General features: G+C 39.3%; 1 protein-coding gene across 2 annotated transcripts in view; it reads left to right on the plus strand.

Moving 5' to 3' along the window:
- Positions 1 to 3446: 3446 nt before the first annotated feature.
- The window catches only part of galnt18a (UDP-N-acetyl-alpha-D-galactosamine:polypeptide N-acetylgalactosaminyltransferase 18a), a 49866-nt gene continuing 27756 nt past the window's right edge, over positions 3447 to 25556 (plus strand). Inside the window, exon 1 of one of the 2 annotated variants that reach the window (XM_037254971.1) lies at positions 3447 to 3940. In XM_037254971.1, the coding sequence (XP_037110866.1) occupies positions 3697 to 3940 (244 nt within the window). In that variant the 5' untranslated portion in view covers positions 3447 to 3696. The remainder of the gene's footprint in view (positions 3941 to 25556) is intronic. The other variant, XM_037254970.1, reaches the window with a different exon arrangement.

A 25556-nucleotide genomic window follows, 5' to 3' on the forward strand; every position in this document is an offset into this window, starting at 1 on the left:
ATTTTCGCTTCCTTGTAATGTAATGCTAAACGTTCATTACTACAGTATTTTTAAACTGTTGGTGACCTGACCTTTGATTTCCAAGTTTCACTGTTTTGATAGGCGATAGCCATCATCAGCAATGATCTCTGGGGAACTGGCATTGTTTAATATTCCTTCTTACCGTCTGTTTTAGGGATTGTCCACAAACTACATGTCCTAGGGTAACATGTCATCCTCAATCAATAAGATTTACTATTTTAATTATCCTTAATGCTGCACAATAGACTACTACTTACTACAACTGAAAATGTGACAATATGTCTTATTATGGAGAAAATCACAATAAGAGGCATAAATTGCTAAAAAATATTCACCAAGAAGCAAGAGAAACTTTATTTTCATTTACCGTTTTTTTCCATGTATAATGCGCAAAATTTAACTAATTTATTGTCCTAAAATCTGGGGTGCGCATTATATATGGGTACAATATATATATATATATATATATATATATATATTTTTTTTTATCCGGATATCATACGGAGGCCGCCATTACAGATGCGCTTTCTTCTCTGCTGTTCACTTCAAACACGCTCCATACGAACACAATGCTCTCGTATCAGACGCGTGCTCGATCACCTGCTCGTTTGCTGTCACAATGTACCCTCCACAAATCCGAAACATTTCTTCGCTATTGAGTTTGCTAGCGCATGCGCAGTGATACTGACTGGCAGAATAACATCCGGTTGTTCCCAAAAATGATATTTTTTCTGAAATAATTTTACGTTTACGGACTTAAGTAGGAGTCAAAATTTGGGTGCGTATTATACATGGGTACAGGCTTTTTTCCAGCATCAACATGCCATTCTTAGGGTGCGTATTATACATGGGGGCGCATTATACATGGAAAAAAACGGTATATGTAGTGAATGCATATATACTGTATATGAATATATGTACATACTGTATGCCCTCGAGTGGCCGGAGTTAACTTCTACATACTGGATATGAATATATATAGAGTATATATCCAGTGATCCCTCACCATGTTGCGCTTCACTTGCGGATTCGCTTTAAACAGTATACTTTATCTCAATAACCTTCTCTGGCCGTGGGATGCCTGATGGTGTAGTGGTACACTTGACTGTCTTGTGTGCAGGCACCATGAGTCCGATTCGCACACACGGCGGACGAGCACTTGCATCAGAGCAAACTTTATGCATAACACTACGTTTTTTTTTTTTTTTTTTGCAAATGGCGTTTTCCTTATATTATCGGGGATGCAGAGCATTCCTTTTTTTCTGTTGGTTGAGCAGAATTCAATGTTTGATTTGAATGTTATAGCACAAATGCTAATTTTCACACGTCTATAGGATAACAACAGCAACAAAGCTGTTTTAATACCCCACATTTTTGGACTGTTGAGATTCACGAAATGGATACTTTTGTCTTGTGTAGGAATAATAGGAAGCCCTGTTATTTTGTTGCCTATGAAAGCCAAGATGCATTCCAACCTTGAACCTGTGTTAACGGAGCAATCAACGTTTTTTTTTTTTTGTGAGGCTTCAAGCTTTAACCGTTAGCAATCTGAGTGATCATATCTGAAGCTGCTCATCCAATTATCCCTCTAACTGACGACATGTGTTAAAGGATGATAAAAGCTGAAGGTATTTAAAACTGTCCCCTGGTGCTGTCTTTTGATTAAGACATGACAACCTTTTTCACCAAATGAAAACTAACGGATGAAAAAGACTAGTAGAGCAGTCTTAATATTCAGCTGAGCATCTATTTATAATGAGGTCAAGTTGGTTAAATCGGCCAGTCATCTCGCAGCAACAAATATGTTCTTAACATTTGTATATGTAAAGATGTTGATGTGAAGATTAAAAATCCATTGATCATTTTCTATGAAGCCATTTGCCATTAGTAAAGTTCATACCGGCTGACGAATTGTGCGAGAGCTCTCATTTTGGCACCAGGTCACCAGTGTCTTTGCACATTTTCTAAGAGAGATGCATGGAGAAAGAGTATTTTGATAGATTTTTATTTGGGCAAAAACTAATTTGCTTCTATCATTATATTCACATAATCACTCCCATCCCTATGCTGAATGTTGCTAGGAAAAAACAAAATTGCTGGTTAGAATTTGATTCTGCCCCAAGGGGGCCTCTTTCTATCTCTTGTTATGCAATGTTATTACTGAAATGAACTATTATTTTTAAAAAAATTCTGAATATGCATTCCAAGCAGTATTGAGGTACTTGTTCTTTTATTACAAAAATTCCTCTCAAAGATTTCATCCTATTCTTTGTTGTCTGGTGCAATATGTCTTTGTTGTCAGGTTTTAAGTGACCTCGGAAATAGTTTGTTTTGTTCTAAAAAATAAAATGTGATGTTCTGTATCTTGAGGGTCCTCTTTGGGTGCATAGCCAGAACCTTTTCAGTGGGATGGGCAGGGTGACAAAAACACTTATTGAGGAGTGATCATATGATGGCACTTTGTTACCTTGGTTACCTTGTTTTCCTTCTGTTAGGGTTGATAGATTAGTTTGATCCTATGCTTATGTTGGAATGTAACCTGTAATAATTAACCTAGCTTGTCCTGTCTTAACAAAAGTAGTAGAACAAAGTGCTAAGATCTTTTGAACTGATTGACCAGATGCAGAGGAAGCAATCAAAGTTGTTCTGTTTACACGTCGTAAAAAAAAAAAACTGCTATGCATTGACCAGAGGCCAGGGGCTTCAACCCCATCCTGTCCCCTCTCACCTCCACTCTCACCCCCACTCTCACCCCTACCCTGTTTCTCTCAATAAAAATGCTCTTGCAAGACGCCTGAGTGAGACCTCATTCGATCATCGCTGTACGCACAGCGACGAATGACTCTCCACTTGCAAGTGCTTAAAAAGGGCATACTGTCTCCCGTGTGGTTCTTGCAAAAATAAGTTCGAGTGAGCACCACTCTAACACCTTCCACTTTCCAAAGACATGGATGGTAGGCCAAGTGATCAGTCCAAATTTTCCGTAAGTGTGAGTGTTAATGGTTGTTTGTTTGCGTGCCTTGCAATTGGGTTGCGGGCGGTTCCGTAAGTAACACACCTGATTGAAACGGTCCGATTATTAGCAAGGTCTGCAGAAGCTGGATAACAATCCTGATCATTTGAATTAAGTGTGTTGGAGCAGGGAGACCTAGAAAACATGCAGGACACCGGCTCGGATGACACATTTCAAAACACATTGACTTATTTAATTGCATATTTATTTAACGAACGAAACATTTGATTAATGCGTGACACTTCAAACACTTCATGGCGTATTTATTTATTTAATATTGCCACTTTCGGTCCTCCATCGGACTTGAGCATCCTCTTGTTGTCCACTCCCCCGCCTCGCCTCTCTCTTTACCTTGTATTCAATCCAGCTGTGCACGCCTCCTCCCTTGCTATTGGACTGGAGGATTAGCGAGGGATCGGCAGACAGCTTTGCATCGGCTCGCACAGCTTGACTTGCTGGCTGCTCAGCCACCGATGAGTACTGTCTTGAATAGGAATCAAATCGGATTTCCACTGTGAAATTAAGGTGGGAAACATGTCTGGCATGAGAGTCGCGAAAGCAGAGGAGGACTTCTGACTCTTCATCTCTGGGTCTTTCGCCTGCGCGTTTCGGAGAGAGGAGAAAGAGGAACTAAAGGAGCCCACCGAAGGAGGGATGTCGCGATGCTGTGCACCAGAAGGACTAAAACTTTGGTGTCAACATGCGTGGTACTGAGTGGCATGACTAACATCTTATGTCTACTTTACGTCGGCTGGATTACCAACTATGTGGCGAACAGCGGTCCTAAAGTTGCGGAGATGAGCGGCGAGGCGGAGAGAAAGTTAGAGGAGGACAGCAAAGGAGAGACCCTGAGGATAATCGAGAGGCTGGACAAGCTGGAGAGCGTCGTCAATGAACACATCAAAGGTCAGCACATGCAAGCTCGGGGATGTTGTGCTCACAGTTTGAGTTCATTATCGAGCAGAATGAGAGTTGCCCCCCCAGCAGCATCACACACTTAGGCTTAATGATACATGATGTATACTTAGAACAGCACGAACTAAACACCCCCATGGCTAGATTGGCAATGACGTTTTTGGAAAGGATTAGTCGCATTTCAGCGAATGCGATATCCAAAACATGGCTTGGAAAAGTTTTCAAAAGTTCTTTAACACTCAAAACCAGTGTTGTCACACTTGTTACAGTTTCATTCATCTTCCAAACGGCTTCTCACGAAATGTAGAAAAGAAACACACGCGCACACACACATTGTACGTATATATATATATATATATATATATATATATATATATATATATATATATATATATATATATATGCATGCATATAGTACATATAGTTATGTTGTTAAAACAACAATGTACATTGTTTATGAATATAACGGTAAAATTTGGGGATCTACTGTCGTGACACAATTTGACTTCTAGATGATGACATAAACTCAAAATAATGACTTTTTATAAAAAGAAAATATGCACATGCTTTTACGCGGGGTGCGAATTGTACATTTTAAAATTCAATGCCCCTCATAGCACCCATGTCTGTCATCAAATCTTTTTGGGATGCGAGACGGTGATATTGTATGTCTTGCTTTATTTGCAGTGCAAATTTTGCACCATTTTAACTTCTATGAGATTCTGAAATTTGAATATCACTGGTTTTAGAAACAGTTCATTGATGTGTTCAATGTTGTTCGCAAATCTAATAGCTCTTATATGCTTAGTGAATAATGGTTGTGGATTACTCCTGTGTTACCTCCACAAAACAAGAAAAAATGAGAAATGGACGAAAATCGACTCGGGACGAATTCCGATTTGTTCGAGAACCAGGACGTTCGAAAACCGAGGTTTGACTGTAAAATAAATAGATGCAGCTCACTGACAAGTGCCGCTATTTGAGCTGATTTTAGAACAGTCCTGCGGGCGACTCATGCGGTCCTCACGGGCGACCTGGTGCCCGCGGGCACCGTGTTGGTGACCCCTGGCTATAATGATAGCTGCGATACGCACGAGGCTATTTCATTTCAAAATAGGCTGCTCCGTTTAAGTTTCGAGTAAATTTACGGATCGATATGGAAGGGAAACATAAGTAAGTAGTACCAATGTGTTACATCGAACTTTAGTCGGTTCCGATCACTTTTTAGGAGATAGTTTGAGAAACGCGATCGTTTACTGAGGGCTCATTGCAGAGGCGTAGCCAAGCCGGGGCGAGCCGGGGCGGCGCCCCGGTTAGGACTCCCTGCGCCCCGATTGAAAAAAATCGAGCTTTTTCGATTCTTCATTTTCATGCCGTTTTTTTCTTTCGGTCTTGCGCGAATGTGCTTGCGCTATTCTATGTGCGCGATGTTATCCATTCACCGTTTGCCTCCCGGACCCGGATGTTGTTTTAGCGATCAGCGAACGGCGTGGGTGATGTTCGATTTTTTTTCCTGTGGGCGTGCGCCCCTACTGGAAAAATTTCTGGCTACGCCTCTGGCTCATTGGTTATTAGCTAGTGGATGCATACCGCAACCCTAGTCAACCTCAGTTTGTTGCAGTATAGCTTCTATTTTATGCGCCTTTTAATCCAGTGTGCCCTATATATGAAATCATTTCTAAAATAAAAAATTCTATGGGGGTGCGCCTTATAGCCCAGTGCGCCTTATGGTGCGAAAAAAACGGTAGTATTTTCGGCGAAGCAACAGTCTTGGCATAGACGAGCATATTGCTTTATGTTGTGCTTCTCATGTATTGTTTTTCCACATCATTGAGTCGGAGTCATTTGTGTAAGGTTGTGTCCCTCCGCAGCGTAAGGCAGATTTGACGTCCGTGAAAAACAACAAATTGTTAAAGTTGGCTCAGTCATGTCAAACTAGCAGAGTGCATCCCAGTGACGAAATTGTCTGTCTGTCCGTCACAGACGCACGTCCATCTTGCAGACAAAGAACGAGGGACAAGAAAGTTTAAAGAAAGGGATGGACTGACGATAGACAGAAGTGGGTTTTTGTCCGTCTGTGTAATAATCACTAACTGGGTCATGTGCCGACAGACCTTTAAATCCATCAAATCCCCATTTCACTGACGACTGACAGAAACACGCCCAGTTTATCTAGAGTGTGTTTGTTATGCTACGTTAACCCGGGACGCGTAATGAAACGGTGCGCAGGCGTGCTTTGCGACCTAGTATCAAGCGCAACTGCTTTATTATTGTTAAACCTCAAGTCCTGCCAACTATGGGACCATCAAGAGGAACCCAGCTGCTTGTGAATTTATGAGCCTTATTGGTGTGAATGACTGCGGTTTGCAGCACTACAAGGGTATTGAGCCTCACATTCTCCGAGGTCGTTTGGTACACCGGTTAGCGCTCTGCGCTAACACTGCAAGTGGCTCGTAATTTTTACGATGTTTATGTTCACGTTACTGTGGATTGATCAGCCGATCTATTTGGCTGCTTTTTCTCACAGACACACATAAATCTACCTACTGTATAATAATAATAATAAAGTCACTGGAATGTATTATTATTCATAACAGCGATGGTTTTTAAGGCGGGACAGAATGACATTTGACGGACTGAAAGAAGCAATGATGGAAGCGCTTTGAAAATGATGAGGACAGATGGACAGACTTAGGGACGGACTGACGATGACTGAGGGATGCCTCCACCCTTGCTTTATCTTCACTCGCAAATGAATCGATAGATGTTGGGCGTTTTACAGAAACAGCTGATTCTGATGCTCAATTGATGGAATCTCATCCCTGCAAGAGGATTTTTTTTTCCAAAAAGCCTCGATATGTTGGTCTGTCAAGTGGAACACGGTCAGATTCGGGTATTTACTTAGGATCGCTCGGTTTTGTTTTGTGTATGTAATTGGACTGGCTAATGCTGCAGGGCTCAGTGCAGGCCTTAATTCTCAGTTTGAGCTTTGCCTAGATGTGACAGACAATTAGAAGAGGGTATTGGGTTACAGTGGTTCGTCTTCTCCTTCCTGTAAACAGCTCCTACAATTCCCTTTGTCTTATAATGTCATCTTATTTTTAGCAGTCACTTTATGAGTCAGTGCAAGTTAATCCAGGTTGACAGTCAGTTGAAGAGCGTTCAGGATGGAGGGTGGATTATAAGGCTTGTCTTTTGTTGTGTAACATCGTTACACGGTGTCCTCAAAAGTGCATGGCAATGATTGAATATTTGATTTGGTTAGGATCATAAATCCTACGTACACTGTGTTCATATGAGTACTCAGTGTGACATCACGCCACTCTAAGAATTAGAAGAAAAAAATATTGATGTAGGAGAGCCCTAAGTGGTGCATGCGCTCCCTTGTGTCCATTTGCCAGTTCACATTGATAACATTTTGATATGACTCAAACAAATCCACCATTATAATCATCGGTCATACATGAGTAATTTGTTGTTCCAAAAAATGAGTTTCTACTCGCCTCCGTTAAGTTGTTGTCCTTGACAGATTTTTTGGGTAATTATGATTTTTATCAAGAGTGCTCCAAATAGATTTTGTTCAAAGCATATGCCAGCTGGGCAACAATATTTTATATCTGTCTAGACATCCATTTTCTTCCATGTGTACAAGGCAAGGAGCTGAGAGTTAAAAATTTAATTTGCAGACTTCTATATCCCTCGCCACTAATGGTGCTGCTATCGATCGGCTGATTTTCATGGAAAAATACATCAATGCCTTTCATTGCTGGTCATGAAAACCAATCACCCCCAGTTCGCCACTGTCCAGGAGGCATCAGTAATACACACATGGATAAAATTCTTGATAGAAAGTAAAAAGGCAAAATACAAAATGAACACTTTACTGAAGATGAACTAATGAACTGCTCTTTTTTCCCTTTTATTATTTTTATTTTTTTTATTCATTTTTTTTAATGAAGCTAGCCTGGACAAAATAGATGGTATTTTGTTGCATTTTTGAGGTAATCCCTGCAGTCAAACTATTTCTGTAAATCTCGATGAAACTTGTGCATCTGTCAATGGGTACTTTGGCCAACTGGCAGTTAGCAAACTGTTACAGCTGTCTCAGACTGAAAGCGCGCCGCACCAGATAAAGCAAAGCATCTACACCAGTCGTCACCTAAATTTTTAAGGGAGGAAGCAGAAATGATGCAGTGGAAACTAATTTCTACCATTCATCATAAATTATGTATGTATCTTGTGGTGTTGCACATGACCCAAGTACAGTATCACCATTTTTTGTAAGTCACCTTAGTGATTTAAATTCATTACAAGGACTCATGTCATCATTTAACATTCAAAAGAAACTGAACCTTGGTACCAAAGAACTATGCCCTTTGGTATAGAATATAAAAATAAAATCTGACATGAATCCAAAAGTCCAATAAATTGTCTGATTACTTGATTATTAATAGAATATTTGACCATCGGTGAGTCAACACACACTTGTTCACTACCTTTTTGGGAGCTCACCTTAAAGTTTAGGGCAAAAGTTCAATAAGACGGGTTACTTAAGTAAAGGAAATGGAAGACCTTGTGGTGCATGTATTCATATATTCGGAAATGGAAAACAAAGTATAATTCTTTGGGCATTACTTTTAGGTGTAACGAATGAAGTATAGAATAAATATAAGGTCGTTACTCCGTCTCACGTTTTTGAATTGTCCCTTGTTGGGCGATTTGGTTTACAGCCGTTCACTCACAAACGTACGACAAAAACTCCCCAAATAATACATTTGAATAAATAACTGTCACAACAGCTGTTGCTGTAACAAAACGCTTTATAGAGCATATAACAAAAAAAAAAACAATACAACAGAACACATCACGTAGAACGTTGGCAATGATAGAATCAGAACAACTATCCATCTCTACATACGCCTTGTTGTTTCAAGTGATTATGGATGAAAGAGGAGAAATTCAAAGTCCCCTTTCACCACTGGATCAAAGTCACACAGCGCGAGGCTTGCCAACTCCCTGAAAAATAAATAAGGGACACTTCATTGGGAGGGACGGTTGACCTGCTCTCCTTCACTTCCACGGGTAGATTATTATTTTATTTTTTTTATTTGTGACTGAGTTACAAAACAAGGAGTGAATTGCACCAAATGGGTTGTATTGCACAGACAATACAAGGCAGCTCCTCAACTACATGGCAAGGCAAAATCCACTGCATGGTTTGTGACACAGGTAGAAATAAAAACTTTTCCCTATTTTTTTTTCCTGTGGGTCCAGGAGATAATTTAGCTCCACGCCTGTTATTTGAGAATACATTTGAACGTATTTGCAAGTACATTCAAATGCATTTCTGAGTACATACGTCTTTATGAGTACTTTTGATTGTATTTGAGAGTATGTTTGCATGTATTGGCCAGTCAAAATTGTTTTACTCCACATTAGCAGATCCAAGCTTCCATACATAAGACTACTTGTTAGCACAAAGTACATAATATGCAGAAGAAAAAAAGGTCATAACAGACTACTGGTTAGCTAATATAAAAAAAAAAAAACATATCCTCATAAGGCAGACATTGAGCAACTCTGTATAAAGTAATAAGAGTATTTACACATTGATTGATATGATAAAGTATATCAGTTTGTATAAATAGTATGTACACATTGCTGATGCTCCCTCTTCAGTAAAGAGCAAATAGTAATTGATTGAGTGCACATAGTTAAGTTTACTTCCACCAATTTGCACGTTTTAAAAACAGAACTTAGAGTGATTTGAAGAGAAGTGCAAAGCAAACTTCTGCTTTCTCAGACAGCTGTGAGAACTGACATCAAGATTTAGCAAAGAGGGGTCTTGCATCACCCATTTTTGAAACTCATCACGGAGACACCATGCAGTGGTTTGTGGTTTCGACCTGACATATAGTGCCATGTACCCACTGGAATGCAAACAAGTCATGCATGCAGACACACACACGTCTTCCAAATCCCAAACACATGAAAGTGCAAGCCATTAAATCAACCATTCCTGCAGACGCTTGTCTCATCCCATAAGCAGCAAGTGTGTAAGGAGCTGTGTGCCCTTTGTAGGCAGTTTGTTGAAGACACACATCGAATCTTGTATTGTGTTTGCCTGGCTGCATGTGTGTCTTCATTTGAAGGAGCCAGTTCACATTTCACAGGAAATGCATTTGACAGAATCTAATCTTTGCATAGTTTCTACAGACCACAGTGCTGCTCTATTACATTATAGAGTATTTCTCCAGTGACGTTTCAGAAACAAACTTGAAGTTGTCTTCCAGGGACCACAGAACTAGAACTGTCAGTATTTGCCCTCGTTTCAAATTCTCATTTTTTTCACTACTGCATGTTTTCTCCCTTTGTGGGTAATTACTCTCGCCGCAGGTCGTAGTTTGAATCCAAAAGCTTTGGGAAGACCCTTTTCAGAGTCATAAATATCAGTTACTTTATTTCTTATCTGTTCTTGAAAAATGTTGGATTATGTCATGTCGTTGCGACTTTGTTACATCATTTGTGTCATGTGTCCGCGCCGTCAGCACCCTGGTCAGTGTCTTTCTTTCACACGCTCATCTCCCTGTCACATCAGAACCCTGGACAGCTCCTTTCTAACTGCCAGTACTCCTCCATGACGCACCGCAGTAGCTCACTGCCTGCCACTTCTGTCAAGGAGCCTACTTAAGCGCATCTCTCGAAGCACACTTTGTTGGTTCGTCTGGCTTGCTACCTCTCTTTTACTCTGCTCACTAGCTACTGTTAAAACAGACTCCCCATTGCTGACCTTGCCTGCCTGATCGAGCCGTTCATGAACTCCACTGCCTGTTCCTGACCACGTCTCTGCCTGCCTGTCTGATCGATCTGATCTGAACTCTGTCCGGACGGACTTATTGTCTGTTCTGACCACGTCTCCAGTTTTGTTTTTTCGTAAGAAATACAGTGATCATTTGAAACTTGCCTTTGTCACGTATCACACTTTGAACAGTTCGGTTTCTCTGTTCCTGCCCCTCCCATCCTGTTATACAGTGATCAGCACTGATTGCTGCTGTTCATCGCCACACCTGCTCCCGGCTCGTTGGCTCCTACGTATATAAACCCTGCACTCCCGTCACCTTTGACCTCTTTGTCTGCTTAGACACATGCATGCTTGCCACCTGCTCCTGCCCTGATTTCTGTTTGCCTGATTCGCTGTGCAGCAAAATACTTGCTTCCTCCTAGTTTGCCTGCTCTGCTTTGTGCTCTGCAAGATTTGACCACATGCCTGTCCCCGACTACGAACTTGCCTTGCTCTTGTTTACCTCGACGACACACGATGCCTCGTTCACCTGCCCTGCTAGAGTTCCAGTTACCCCTTTGGACTTGGTTGCCCTGCCTTGTCCATAATAGCCTTTTAGGTTTACTTGGTTTATCGTTTTTTGTTTGCATTCGTTTGATTATAAACAGTAAAGTTGCGGAACTTTGCAAAAAAAAAAACATGGACGGATGGACAGACGGAAAATGAAGCAAACTGTTCACTAACCAGGCCCTGCGTCACGTCATTCATTGAAATAATGGATGAAAAGATTATAGTTGACATGTCCAAACTTGTACTGTTACTCTATTTTGTGTACTTTTGTATTCTGTAGGCTACCATCTGTTAAGAAAGAGGAACTTCTCGTTCAGCTAAGATCATTAAAATTCTACATGCAGCTCGCCAAACTGCCAAATCACCATTGAGCAATAACAGCTTCTGGCCTACGGCTAGACTCTTCACACAGGGGTTTCATGCAATGTTCTACACAGGATTTCAGTGAGAGTCTTAAAAAAAGATGGAATTTAGTAAATCTACACAACTTGTCACTTAAATATATCACCCTTTTTTAATCCAAAAGTAAATATATAATCAAAAAACAACATGCCCAGCGAACATGACCACTGGAGTTAAATTCAAAGAGCAACTTCAGTAGTAGTGACTGAGAGCTTCATTAGATTATTCAGCCATCCAGAGCCATTTATGTCATTACAGTGCTGGCCAAAGGTATTGGCACCCCTGCAATTCTGACAGATAATGCTCAATTCCCTATTCAATTCAATTCACTAGGGCTATTGTTGATGACATCTCCCTTTTCTTTCCTTATTTCCCGGTCCCGTCTACTCTGGAGTGTTTGGAAAGAAATGTTAAGGTATGTTATTAAAACTTTAAAAAGGCTTTCTGTGTACAGTCTTTCTTTGTAAATAACTCGCATGCACATGCAACTTTTAGTACGGTGCGTCTTATTTATGAAAAACAAAATGTTCCCCTAATCTTTGCTCGTGAGGCTTATAATCAGGTGAGGCTTATAGTCCAGAAATTACGGTATATGTATTTATATAATTTATAGAGTATAGTATATAACAATATTTATATAATGTCAAACAGGGTTTGTTTATTGTTACTTTGTATATTATCGCTGATGATTTAAGAGCAAGAAAAGATTTTTGTTTGAGAACAGTGTGTGAACATTCTGAATGAATTTTAAAAGAACTCAGACATGTAGAGCTATGCAGCGTATTTTTTCTTTGTTTATTTTGTTTGTTTGGAGATATCTGTCTTTGCAGTGGGAAGATTATCTAAGATGTGTGAATCTGCCACCCACTGTTGCTCTCTGCAAACCGAGCTCGCTCACAGCAAATCCTCTTCACCTTTTAGGACTGCAGATTTTCAAAGGCTCGCGTGAAATCCCACTCCACAATCTATTTATGTATGTCACATATCCTTTTAGTGGATTTGACTGCAGGAAGCTGAGGATGTTTGTGGACTGGAGTACAGGATGCCTGCACATTCATATAAAATCATTGAAACAACACTGGAGATTCCATTTAAAAGTCCATCCATCCATCCATTTTCTGAACCGCTTAGTCCCCACGGGGGTCGCGGGAGTGCCGGAGCCTATCCCAGCCGTCAACGGGCAGTAGGCGAGGGACACCCTGAACCGGTTGCCAGCCGATCGCAGGGCACACAGAGACAAACAACCATTTGCACTCGCACTCACACCTAGGGACAATTTGGAGTCTTCAATCGGCCTACCAAGCATGTTTTTGGGATGTGGGAGGAAACCGGAGTGCCCGGAGAAAACCCACGCGGGCCCGGGGAGAACATGCAAACTCCACACAGGGAGGGCCGGAGGTGGAATCGAACCCGCACCCTCCTAACTGTGAGGCGGACGTGCTACCCAGTGCGCCACCGTGCCGCCCCATTTAAAAGTCACTCTTAGTAATTAATTCATATGATCAGACTGAAAAAAACTGTTTTCAGTTGAACAGGAGACGGTATTCTCATAACCATGTCGGATTTGTGAAAAGACTGTATTCAGAGCTGTAGTCATTAACCTCATTGACAGTCTGGATTTTAATTGCACACCGACTAGAGCACGTCTTGGACAATTTTATTTCAAGAATGTTAGCTTGATGGAAAGTATTATGTCATTATAACATGTGTGCAAACACAATGTGAGGCAAATATCATTGGCAGCACAGTTGCAAAAAGGTTGATGGGAAAACAAGCGTGGGTGAGAATGTCAAAGATGCCTACGGCAATGCATTTCAGGTTTCTCAAATTTGCTCCACATCGGGAAGATATCATTTACAAAGGCAAAAAATATCATGTATATTTTTCACTCAATGCTTTTGGAATGACAGTTTTGTTGTTCTATCCTGTATTACCCAGAAGTGCAAGATGTAAACAAAATGATATAATTAAAGGCCGATTTTGTGAATTGCAGACTGTTAGAGGGTGATCAAAGTACCTTCTGTCATTGCAACTGAAAGCAAGAGAATAATATATTACTAGTGTCTGTCCTTACGATTCAGCAGTGGGAGAAAATAAGTCTTTCCTTCCAACTACTTTTGATGCCTAGTGACTTCTGAATATATGAGTCAGTGAGTAACACTCTTCTGAATCCATGAGTCAGTGAGTAACACACTTGGCTAATTACTCGTCAATCACAGCATTGACACAAAGAGATAAATAGACTCTAATTTCACACCTATGAGTTATGAAACTAGTTCTCCATGTACCACACATTCAGTACTTTGAAGCTACATATCTGCAAATCAGTGTGACTTCTGCTGTTGCCTTCGCGAGACCGGTTCAGATATGCGTTTTTACGAATTTACACAATAAATCAGGTGCGTTCGGACCTCCTCTGCCGAACCCCTGAGACCGACTCGCCTAACCCCTAGGGTTCGATCGAACCCAGGTTAAGAACCCCTGATCTACTTTAAAAGAACTGAATCCAGATGACTATTGAAATACGATCATCTGGATTCGGATACCTTTTTTCAAGTAGGCTCAAGGTCTATTCAAAAAATAGATGTAAATCCAGATGATTCTTTTGTGTGCAGCCATTCGACAAAATGATAATGCGTCAATTCAACACACCAGTGCACAAAACAATAATGGACAAGCGCTACAAAATCATCGGCTAGTAACTCACCAAGCAAAGCAAGGGCTGCAGTGGAAAAACAATAACAGTGTTGTTTTTAGGCAATATACTGTGTTTTCATAAAAGAGGACCAGACTTCATCATGTCTTCAATTATGTCCATAATTTCTTTCTCAGTAGAATGATTAAAGTTCTGGATTGTGGGGTATATCTTCTTTTTGCTCTGTGGAAACAATTAGAACTTCTGAACTTTAATTTATTTATTTTTAATTTACACGAGACATCAAACTCTGCATGTACCACACTACTGCCAATATTCAGCTAAGTCTGGAGAGTCCATTTTTATAATGTGGTAGGGTCAGAAAATGTCTGGCAATGGAAGAACCCTAAAAACTTTGAAAGCTAATAAAAAAAAGTATATGATAGTTTATCATTCAGCTTCCACTGAGGTGCAGTAAAGGATTGATCTTGCCCGAGTTACGTCAAGATATTGCTTGCATCATTCAGGTTTGTGTGTCAGGTAAAGAGCAGTGTGCATAAGTTGAGTCTCAGCACAGGCATTCTTAAGCCTTTAATAGAGGCTCTGGCTTTCAGTTATAATTTCATTTTCTATTATTATTCTCATAGAGGAAGAAGTCATAGAAGCGGAGATAAAGAGAAGCAGAACAGACAGTTAAAGTATGTTAGAGATACTTAAGGCTATTCAAAAGTCACTGTGCAGACAAACAGTTGAACGTCTCTCCATATGTTCATCTTTGTAAGTGAAGAGGAGAGACCAAAATTTGGAAATGAAAATGTTATGCACTCTGGTTTGTTGGCAAAACTCTTACCCCCAACTAATGACCTGTGGGACATTGTAATCATAAACATCATGCAAATCCATTAAAAAACAGACAATATTTCTCGATTGTTCATTGTTTTGTCGTTTTTTTTCCCCCTTTCCCAAGATCTCAGGTTAAAAATTAAATGTACTGCAACGTGCAGTTTGGAAATGACGGGTCTTGATCATATCACCTCCCAAGGGTTGAATATCATAAAACTCAAAAGAAGTTGACTTCTGACAGAAAATAGAGGTCGTGAACCCTCAGACAAGCTGCTTCCTGAATTGATATGCATGAAAACGCAAGAGAGACAAATGATGAGTGAAGTGAGAGCAGAGTGAGAGGTGATGGATGCTTTTTGGAACACACATCAAAATGTCATGATGGCTGGATGCAGCAGTGTCCTCAAATCTTCAAATTATAATTTACATAATCCTCCTGACCTGATAGCAGACTCTCAGACTGTTCTAATATCGGATATGCAACAGTACTGTGTCTTTATAGTTTAATCTTAAAAACACAATAAAAAAGAGGGTCTTGCATCTGCAGGGGCTGTCCCTCTGTAAAGTTTTTGCTGTACGACACACGTCCAACTAATCTCACACAACAAAGAGAAATTGGACATACTCCCCAAACAAGAGCCAGTATTTTATTAGATTGTGACAAAAAGGATAAAAATATGAATATATCATCAAATTAGATACAGTTCTTATTTCCCCTGTTCAGTGAAGAATGTGTCAGGATATATTTATTTAGAAAGAAAATAATTTGCGCTTTATACTTTAGTTTACGTTCTTGACCGAAGCATTTGCAAGCTCATTTATCACATTTATCTTCCTTTTCATGTCATTGTGGCAAGCAAAGTAATTTGGACACATGGTATATTTGTAGTTATAGCACTGGCATCCTAGCTTGTCATTTTGTTTTACAGAAATCATGAATGTCATGTAATTATAAATTAGGGTTGTCGCTATTGATTTTTTTTTTTTTTTTTAGAATCACTAATTCTATTGATATAATTTCCATTAATTAATCAAATAATTGGATATTTTGCATGAAAGTGTATTATAAAACAAATTTCCCCATTTACTGTTGTTTATTATGTTTTGTTTAGTGATAAAAGTAAAAGCCAACGTTTGCAAACGTCTTGTTTTGAAAAAACACAAAAACAATCTCTTCGTTTTCATGAATAACTACAAAAAATAATTACCGTTCTACAAAAATGAATGAATAATTCTTGCTGAGAGGCAAGACGATTTGGAAAATTAAGATAAAGAAAAGGCTTTGAAAGATTACTCAATCATAAAATAGTTGTCGACTAATTTGATAAATGAGTACTTGTCAATAAATCAATTAATTTTGACAGCTCTATTGTGAACTTTTATACCTGCATTAGAGGGACGCTATCAGCCTAAGATAGAATCTGCTTGGAATTCATCAGATCCAACAGCTGACAGTACATAAATCAATGGTGAAGTGAGAAAAGATAATGAAAATGCAGGTCAAGGTCTGCTTTGTAGACTGTTCTAGAACCTGTCAGTAGATGTAAATTACAAGAAATGCTCAGCATTTTTAGATGGTGTAGAGGTTGCATGATATGCTGATGTTACGAATGACGATATTCAAAGGCTGTTTTAAAAAAAAAAAACCCAGATGACTTTGTAAGGTTTATGTTCTAGTTAGAGCTCTTGCTCTTATGTATTCTAAATTTCTATGTCCATTGCCAAGCTCCATTTATGTAAATAAAAATGTTTCACCATTTTAGCATGCAGTTGAGTTTCGTAATGGCAAAAACACTTCAGTTTAAATTCTTTAAATTCAGTACCTCAGGGCAAGAACGAGCAACTGGAGGCCCAAGTGCCATATGTATGTATGTACCATATTGGCCCGAATATAAGACGACCCTGATTATAAGACGACCCCCTCTTTTTCAAGACTCAAGTTTGAAAAAAGACTCTTTGAACACCACATTTAATTTTTATACAGAAAATAATTACAGTACGTCTGAAACAAATGATCCTGTCGAGAACTTGAAAGCGGCCGCTCTGAGGACCACGGAAAGCTTTTCTCTGATTATGAGCAATTTTTAGGCGATCTTTTTGAGCTCTCCATCTCCGTACATTACACTCTGTGACACCATATTTCACAGTCGCTTTGCAGTTGTTTGAAGACTTTGCCTCATTTATCACCATCATCCTTGAAGCCTGGAGTTAGTGGAGTTGTTTGAAAGTGACACAGAGGATGAAGATTTTAGTGATTTGGATAGTTTGGTAAACTTGTTAGCATATTATTTATGCTATAATTATCTGAATAACTCTTAATACGTTACATCAGGCACGTTCTCAATTCGTTGTTTGTGTAATGTAACGTTAGCATACCGTACAATTATTCAAACTGTTGTCGCCTCTATTCTATTTTTATTTTAAATTGCCTTTTAAGATGACATGTCTGTTCTTGGTGTTGGATTTTATCAAATAAATTTCCCCCAAAAATGTGACTTATACTCCAGTGTGACTTATATCTGTCTTTTTCTTCTTTAGTATGCATTTTATGGCTGATGCGATTTGTACTCTGCAGCGACTTATAGTCCAGAAAATACGGTACTTGTGTATACATGGCTTTTGCCCGCTTTAATCTTTAAGCTTCAAAAGTACGAGTGGATTTTTGTTTTTGGAGTTTTCCATCCAACAACACATCTACAATCTTCTGTCTTGAGCTTGACTAAACGTCTCTTGGATTCGTAGAGAGACAAACTGGCTCAAAGATGAGTCATAAAAAGGACATGTTACTTTGCCCTTGGGTCTTGGATGAAAAGCAACACATTTAAATGCACTCTTATAGCAGTTACTAGTTTTAAACCTGTCTACTTAAATTAGAATTCACCACACAACCTGTCTCCACTAATTCAACTGCAAATCCAACCTGTCTTAATTAATTCAGCCCTCAAATATGAAACACGCTTGGTGTGTTTGTACGTGTTTGCAGACAAGCTGAATGCAATTTGTCAGAAACACCTAAGTTGCTGTCTCATTTTAAATGCTCCCTTATTAAACAATCAACACATGCCGCCAATTCTACATTATTAACTACGCTTGTGAACATCATGTTGAATACAGCAGTAATAGTCAATGCCAAGCCATTTGTTTCAATACCACTATCACTGAATGTATTTATTTGCTTCAATTTACTGCTGTACTGAGGAATTGTTTTCCTATTGTATCATTTTTATTACTCTCCACTTATCCACATTCCGCACACAACCACATTTCACAGGGAGGCGAAAGATGTCTAACAGTGTCACACCCCAAGGAAGGACAAGTAAATGTCAAAACGCAAGCAGCTCACGCTCCAGCAAAGTATTTGTTGTGATGCATCTGATATTGTTGACAAGATGACAGCAGGATTAAAAGGAAATAGAGACAAAAGCGAGACAGACACGTCTACTAGAGAAGGTGTATTTTGAAAGATCACATCATCTGAGGAGGACTGTCGAACTATACAACTCTGTTTTTTGTCAGATAAGTAGTTCTCTTTCGTATCATTTGGTATCAGCGGAGCTTCCGAAAAACACAAAGGTATTCGGTAACTTCCTACGTTGCCAACATGTAGCATTTGCTAAGAGGTCCGATTTCAAACACTCTGGTTGGTATGAAGGTGGCGAGAAACCAACTATCTTCTTGCACACTCAACACACATGCACGCACACACACACACACGCACACATTCCTATTAATAGCTAAAAGATTGTAAGCAGTTTATCAAATGTGAAAATGTTGCAGTTGATGCACTTTATCATGTGTACATTTATTTGAACATTGAAAACATAATTTCATTGTTTTTTATGTTTTATAGAAAGGAAGGATGTTGAGATGACCTTGCACTCAAAAATTTAAGCAAATGTGTCTTCTTGAGATTGGTGATTTGATTTGGTGATGTCCAAACTATTTTCAAATGGCGATTACGAAAGAGTGGAATAAGGTAGAAGCATAATTCTTTCTACTTTAAGAGTGGAATCCAGTCTTTCATATAGGGACACTCCGTGTTTACAGTCACAACACACATTATTCTGCCGGCCTTGAAAGATGGGTCAAAGTGCTTATAATCGACTGTCACCCCAGGGGTTGTCCTTTTGGCAATGAAAGAGTCAACAGTTTTGATTGCACTGTTTGGTGTACACCAAGAAGAATATCAACACTGCACATGTTTATTTATATTCCCTTCCATCACTAATTTAGAATCTAGTTCTCCAACATAGGAATCTTACAGGATCAAATGTGATTTAAAAAAAAAAAAAAAAAAAAAAAAAAAGAAACACTGGCAAAGGAACCAGGCAGGAACAATTGGAGAACACCTTTTTTTTTTTTTTCCCACCCACAAACACAACAACAAAAATCACAGAAATTAAGATTGTGGAAAAAACAGGATGACAATACTGTTAAATAATGGCAGGAAGAAGAAAATTTGACTGTGAAACAAGTCAAACACTGAAGAGACCCTTCAAATCATTGTTGGGGCAGCTCCAGTTGGGGCAGTTTCGAATCCCAGCTCCATCTATCCCTCACGGAAGTGTCCCTAGGCAAGATGCTGAACCCTAATTTGCTCCCAGAGGAACTGGCAGTGCTTAGCATGGCAGAAGCCATCCACTGGTGTGTGAATGGGTGAATGTTAGACTTCGTAATGAGCTTTGCACTATTATGTTGTCGATAAAGCTTGATACAAACGCCCTCCATTTATTCCTTTTTGAATGACAATTTGTTTGCAGTTACAGCGATGTCCAAACCTTGAAATATGCATGATTGCCTGACTATCCGCGGTCTGGCCATGTTACGTATATACTGTATGTGTACATTCATTTTATAGTTGATTATTGAATTCAATAAAGTTTAACACAAACATTTTCATATAGAAAATTACAAGTAGTAGGTAGTTGAATGGAATCAAGTGTGTAAGATTCAAACCTCGAGTGAACTCAAAATTATTCATTCATTCATTCATTCTTTATTTTATTGTTCCAATGTTACAAGAGTGAGTCAGGCAAGTGTGCTGGAGCCTATTTAAGATGACTGTGGCGAAAGATGGGGTACATCCTCGATTTGTCACCAGCCAGGTTATAAAAAACCTGGCAAGGCACATATAGAAAAATAAAGGAAATTATTGGCATTCACACTGTGGCAATAACCCGGGATAGTAGTCAAATTGTGCTTTATACTTCTAAGGAACAAGCAGTTGAGACTGCGTGTCATGATTATATAACGATTTGGGTGAGCCATGTTCTTTTTCTTGCCCCTGCAGTAATCACAGCAGGTAAACAAGATAACAGTTGGAGTTGATTTTCCGCCTCAATGAAGTGTCCCTTTGTTGTGGTTACAAGATTAGACGTACACTACTGTTTCAAAAAGATCTCTCCGGGATTAATCGGTCATACAAATGGAAGCGCAACTGTCCATGGTTCTGAACATTAAGAAGCCTCGTTAGTTGCTTAACCTCCTTCCTTACATAGCAAGACAAATAGCTTGACAGAGGCAGCAAACACAATATTTGGAATCAAATAAATCTGTTGAATCAAATGTATCATATGTTTCTTCAAATGATTGCTTCATCTGATATCAAATTGTCAACCTTTTTTATAACCTTGTTTTTCAGCTTCAAGCTTCATCAAGCTTAAGCCAAGAGGAATTAAATTGGATCATTCTAGGGCAAAAGGATTACATCCATTTATACCATTCTCTTAATGTGGCATCTTTCTCCCTATACATTTCCATTATCAGGCTTTTATCCCTAATTATGTTATATCATCAGTTTGCCGCCTTCCTCTGGTCTTCTGTCATCAGCCTCATTGTGCTCAAACCTCCTCCATCTCGCAGTCACTGGCGTGTTGCCATGTTCATGTCACCAGTAGGTCACGGCTGACAGATGGCTGGATGGTGAGGGTTGAGACTATAAGACATGGGCCAGAATTAAACAGGATGGGGCCATTGCATTATCAAAACTCAAGATTGTAGTTCTTTTAACCTTTGCACCATAGGCAGAGCACCCAGAATCATAATTGTTTATTAGTGTCATGCCTTTTTGAGGTCTTGTCCTCACTTACTTCCTCTGTCTCCATTTACAAGATTTATTTTAACGTCCTCATCCTCAGAAGAACTTTCTTTTTTTCTCTTCAATGCATTGTAAAATCCCATGAATCACCCCCCTCCTCTTTGTCTGATGGACCCATTGCATTTTGTGGCTTTTAATGCCTCGCAATCAAACACTTTTATGTTAAAATACTGAACAGATGTTTACCTTATCCCAATTACGAGCAGTATAAACAATATATATGGTTAATATCTGCCCTTTACCTTTGTTAGGTCACATTTATAACATATCATGTATTCTGATATATGTTCTTCACAGAAAATGAGCCAAAGTCAGTGAGTCTCAGTTTGAAAAATTAATTCGTTGTATCATTTTTCTTTCCATCAAAAATGAAAACGGGTCCCACAGACCCGAGCACCACACAAATGTCTTGAATGTTGGCCAGTACTACTGTACACGTGCTTGATTCTGATCACATAGAATCCAGTGTAATTTTTACATCACCCTTGTTTTAAAACATTTGAATGATTTCAAAATGTCAATATTCGATTTTGAATTTTAATGTGAAAAAAAGTATAAATGAATGACCCAGCTCTTTGTGATGCATTACCTCCGCCCATTCACCGGCCTGTCACCTCGAGAAAGCTGCTCAGTCAGGCAGTCATAATTCAGTCCAACTCCAGTCGTAGTCTTCTTCCCAGCACTGCCTGTTCACGCAGTGCAGTATTTCACGTCTACTCCTAAAAGCACTTTAAGAAGGGAAAAAGCCTTGCTACTAAAGCCAAAACTACCTAAAATGAAACCAGAAGACAACACAATAATTGAGGCATTGTAGTTAACATCTCGAAGTTACAGAAATGGTGGACCTGTTTATTTACATCCAAATCTTGGAGGCAAGGCCAAATGCATCACGGCAAGGCAAGGCAAGGCAAGGCTAAACAGCTTTATCTGCATCGTAAATGTCATCTGCAAGGTAATTCAATGTGCTTGACATAATTACAAGTAGATTGAAAAGCAAAGAACTAAAGACATCTAAAAACAAAGTAGTAGTTTGGCATTTTATTGCAAAAATAGACCAGGAAGTCCGTTTTTACAGCATGTAATGATTACGCAAACTGTTTAACAATGCACAAGATGGCGCAGGGTATGTCGTCATTTTGATACGTAATTGGCCTGACCTTTTTCAGGGAATCAGATACCATTGATAATTGCACAATTAATGTTTGTGCACAGACTATAGACCCCTTTTCGTCCAAAAGCTGTTTAAATAAATCACTTTGTAACATCTTCCTCCCACTCTGTTGTCCCAAAAGGCTTGGCAAGTTGCTTTTCCATATGGCAACGTTGTTTTTATAAAGTCATTTTCGCGATCTCTTACAGTTAGTCGGCTTATTAGCGTAAGCAGTGAAATGATCTGGCAATTTCTGCTTGCTTTCAACTCGTTTGAGCAATGATCTGACTTTTTCTTTTTTTAATATCCAAACCTCAGAACTTGCGATGTGAACCTATTAATTTTGAGCCTTGGATACCTGCACTTCTAGGTACTAATTTTAAAGTCCTGTGAGGAAATATTCATGCTAATAATATTGTAATTTATGTCAAAAGTGTGAGGAATGTGATTGTGCTCGCCCACACTGCCATTAGCAATGACGATAAAGAGGATAATGATGGGGGGGGGGAGTGTTTCCATCGACTGGTCGCTCACAGGGTGCCATTCAAGATAGCGCTGCTAACGATTGTATAGTTCATTCAAATTGTGGATGTGGAGTGTGCAGTATATCTTTTTTTGACATGTCGTGCACTGCAGGACTACATTGTTTTACCAGTGTAATTGTGTGGCTTGATGATAAAAACTGCAGCCGCTATGGACGCTGGCTTTGAGGGACAAAGCGTGGATACAGCACTTCATCACCAAACTGCTGAATAACACTAATTAGGGAAGTGGATCAGTAAACCATTCCAGAAACCATTTACCATTGCTCTTAATTTAGGCCAGTCACGACATAAATATTACATTGGTAATGGCAATACATTTTTTAATATAGAACAACAGTACAGCACTTGGAAATGACAGTCATTCATTAAGAATACAAAGCTTTTGAAATGCTCAGAGATGAAGTGGCGAAAAATGAAACATTCAGGAAGCAGCAAAATCATGCCAAGCCTGTGTCACCTTTAAATAAAGCAAACTGTACCAACTGGAGCTGAATCCCCTCTGAGAGAGAACAGTAATCTTGTCCCAGCATCAGGAATAGATCAAATATGAATCCCTCTCGAGGTGTTTGGAGGTCGCCTATTGCATCAGTCTACCTTGGAGGAGCCGCTCGAGTGTATTTGTGTGCATGTTGTTAACGAGCAGTGTTTATTCACTGTCCAGTCACATTCTCTCTTCCTGCTATCATGCTGCTAAAGTCATCTGCGTGTGTGCTCCCTCAGGTCAACACATTATCTGAATGATTTAAAATCACTGCAGCTACCCCGAACCTCTCTGTCATTGTGCAGTAGAGCAGGGAGACGAAGCACTCTTGCCTGGTCATTGAATACTTAATTGAGTTTTTCGTTGATGTCTTAACAAAGTGCTAAAATACTTCAAATCAATCACTGGCTCGTTATTTTTAAGCGATGAATTCAGTATTTGCATCATTCAAAATGACTATACAATACGAAAAGACACAACTGGGTCTATGAGGTGGGAGAGTTACAAATCTGCAGCACACTGAGATGGTGGACACTTTGAATTTTTTGGAGTGAATTGCCGATCTCAGAGAATGGTTAAAAATGTTGATCTTTTCTTTTCAAGTTCTTGACAGTCTTGACAGAAATACAGAAATAGAAATACAAAATGGAAAATAATGGTGGTTCATTTGAATTCAAATCGAATAGATTTTCTTTGGTTAATGTGCATTGCTTACATCTATAATAACAGGGGTAAAAGGTTTGCAACTTGTTCAACTTACAATAAACCAGTTGGGGATTTTCTTTAAATCTCTCCTCTCCTCCACTGAATAGCAAAGTGTGTATTAGTTTGTATCTCCACTTGTGTATAATATTATTTAGGTTATATATATTATTCCTAGGTCAGATTAATTTCTGTACGATTTAAACAGCCATTGTCAAATGTCTCAAATTGTGTACATAAAGGCAGTCAGCTTGTCTCTTGTGGTATCAGCCAAGGACATTCATCTGCCTCGAGGAATGATCCCTTCACCAGTCCACTCACAGTTGCCTCCCGGCCTCCATGTCATCGTGTCTCTTCCTTCTCTGACACACTCACTCTTGCACACTGTCATCATCACACACACAATCAGAGCGAATTAGAGGAGCCTAACCCCTAGTTTTCAGAAATTCCCTGCTGTCACTCATGCAGCACGTGAAAGAGAATGAAAGAGGACAAGTGACAAGGATTCTCGGTGTTGGATATACTAAATATCGTATAGTCGCTCACAAACCCATGAAGAAACCATTTTTGACTTGTTTCAGATACAGCATAAAAACATGTTTTTAGAGAAGTTCAAGAAGTAAAGAATGGCAATGATTAGCTAGCAGTCACCTTGACATTGTGTATTACCTTGCTGCTTGAAAGCTGCTTTTTCAGGCACCACTCAGAGGATACAATGATGAAAACAATGTCCCCTCTAAATTCTGAATTCCACCCTCAATTTAGCTGTAACTAGAATGATACATTTGAGCCTGAATTCCCTTCGAAGCCGAATTCCCATAGCAACTAACAGACTTTATTGTCTATTATGTCTTAGCCACTGAGATATACAAATATTGTCTTCAAAAAAAATCTAAAACTGTGCAGGCATTTTTGAAAAGTAATATTTTACTCCTCTCATTGCTCTTGATGGATCAAATCACACATGGGAAGTACTCCTCAGATAAACTATACAAATTTAAATTTAGTTTAATGACAACTATTGTTACACTTGATAGATAGGATTCTGATTTGTTCATACAAATTTTCTGTAAATATCTTTCAGGATCCCTTGAAATGATTTATAGAAATTCGAAATGATACAATTCCAGAAGTAGAACAATAGCCATCAACCTCACCCACTGTTTCCCACCCCAAGATTCAGGCAACCATACAGGATTCCACAGATGTTCGCTCTTTCACCCCTGGAGTCCCACACATTGTCTCTGCATGATAAAACTCTCATTCGCACAAGACTGGCCTGGAGCAATCATTGTTTTTACTGCCTGTGCTTGTTCATATACATTGTGAGGAATGATTGAGGCACACTAATCTGAAATAGTAGCTGAGATGGATTTGTTTTCAGTGTCAGAGGGGGCTGGA

This window comes from Syngnathus acus, chromosome 6 (assembly GCF_901709675.1).
Source record: "Syngnathus acus chromosome 6, fSynAcu1.2, whole genome shotgun sequence".
Lineage (NCBI taxonomy): Eukaryota > Metazoa > Chordata > Actinopteri > Syngnathiformes > Syngnathidae > Syngnathus > Syngnathus acus.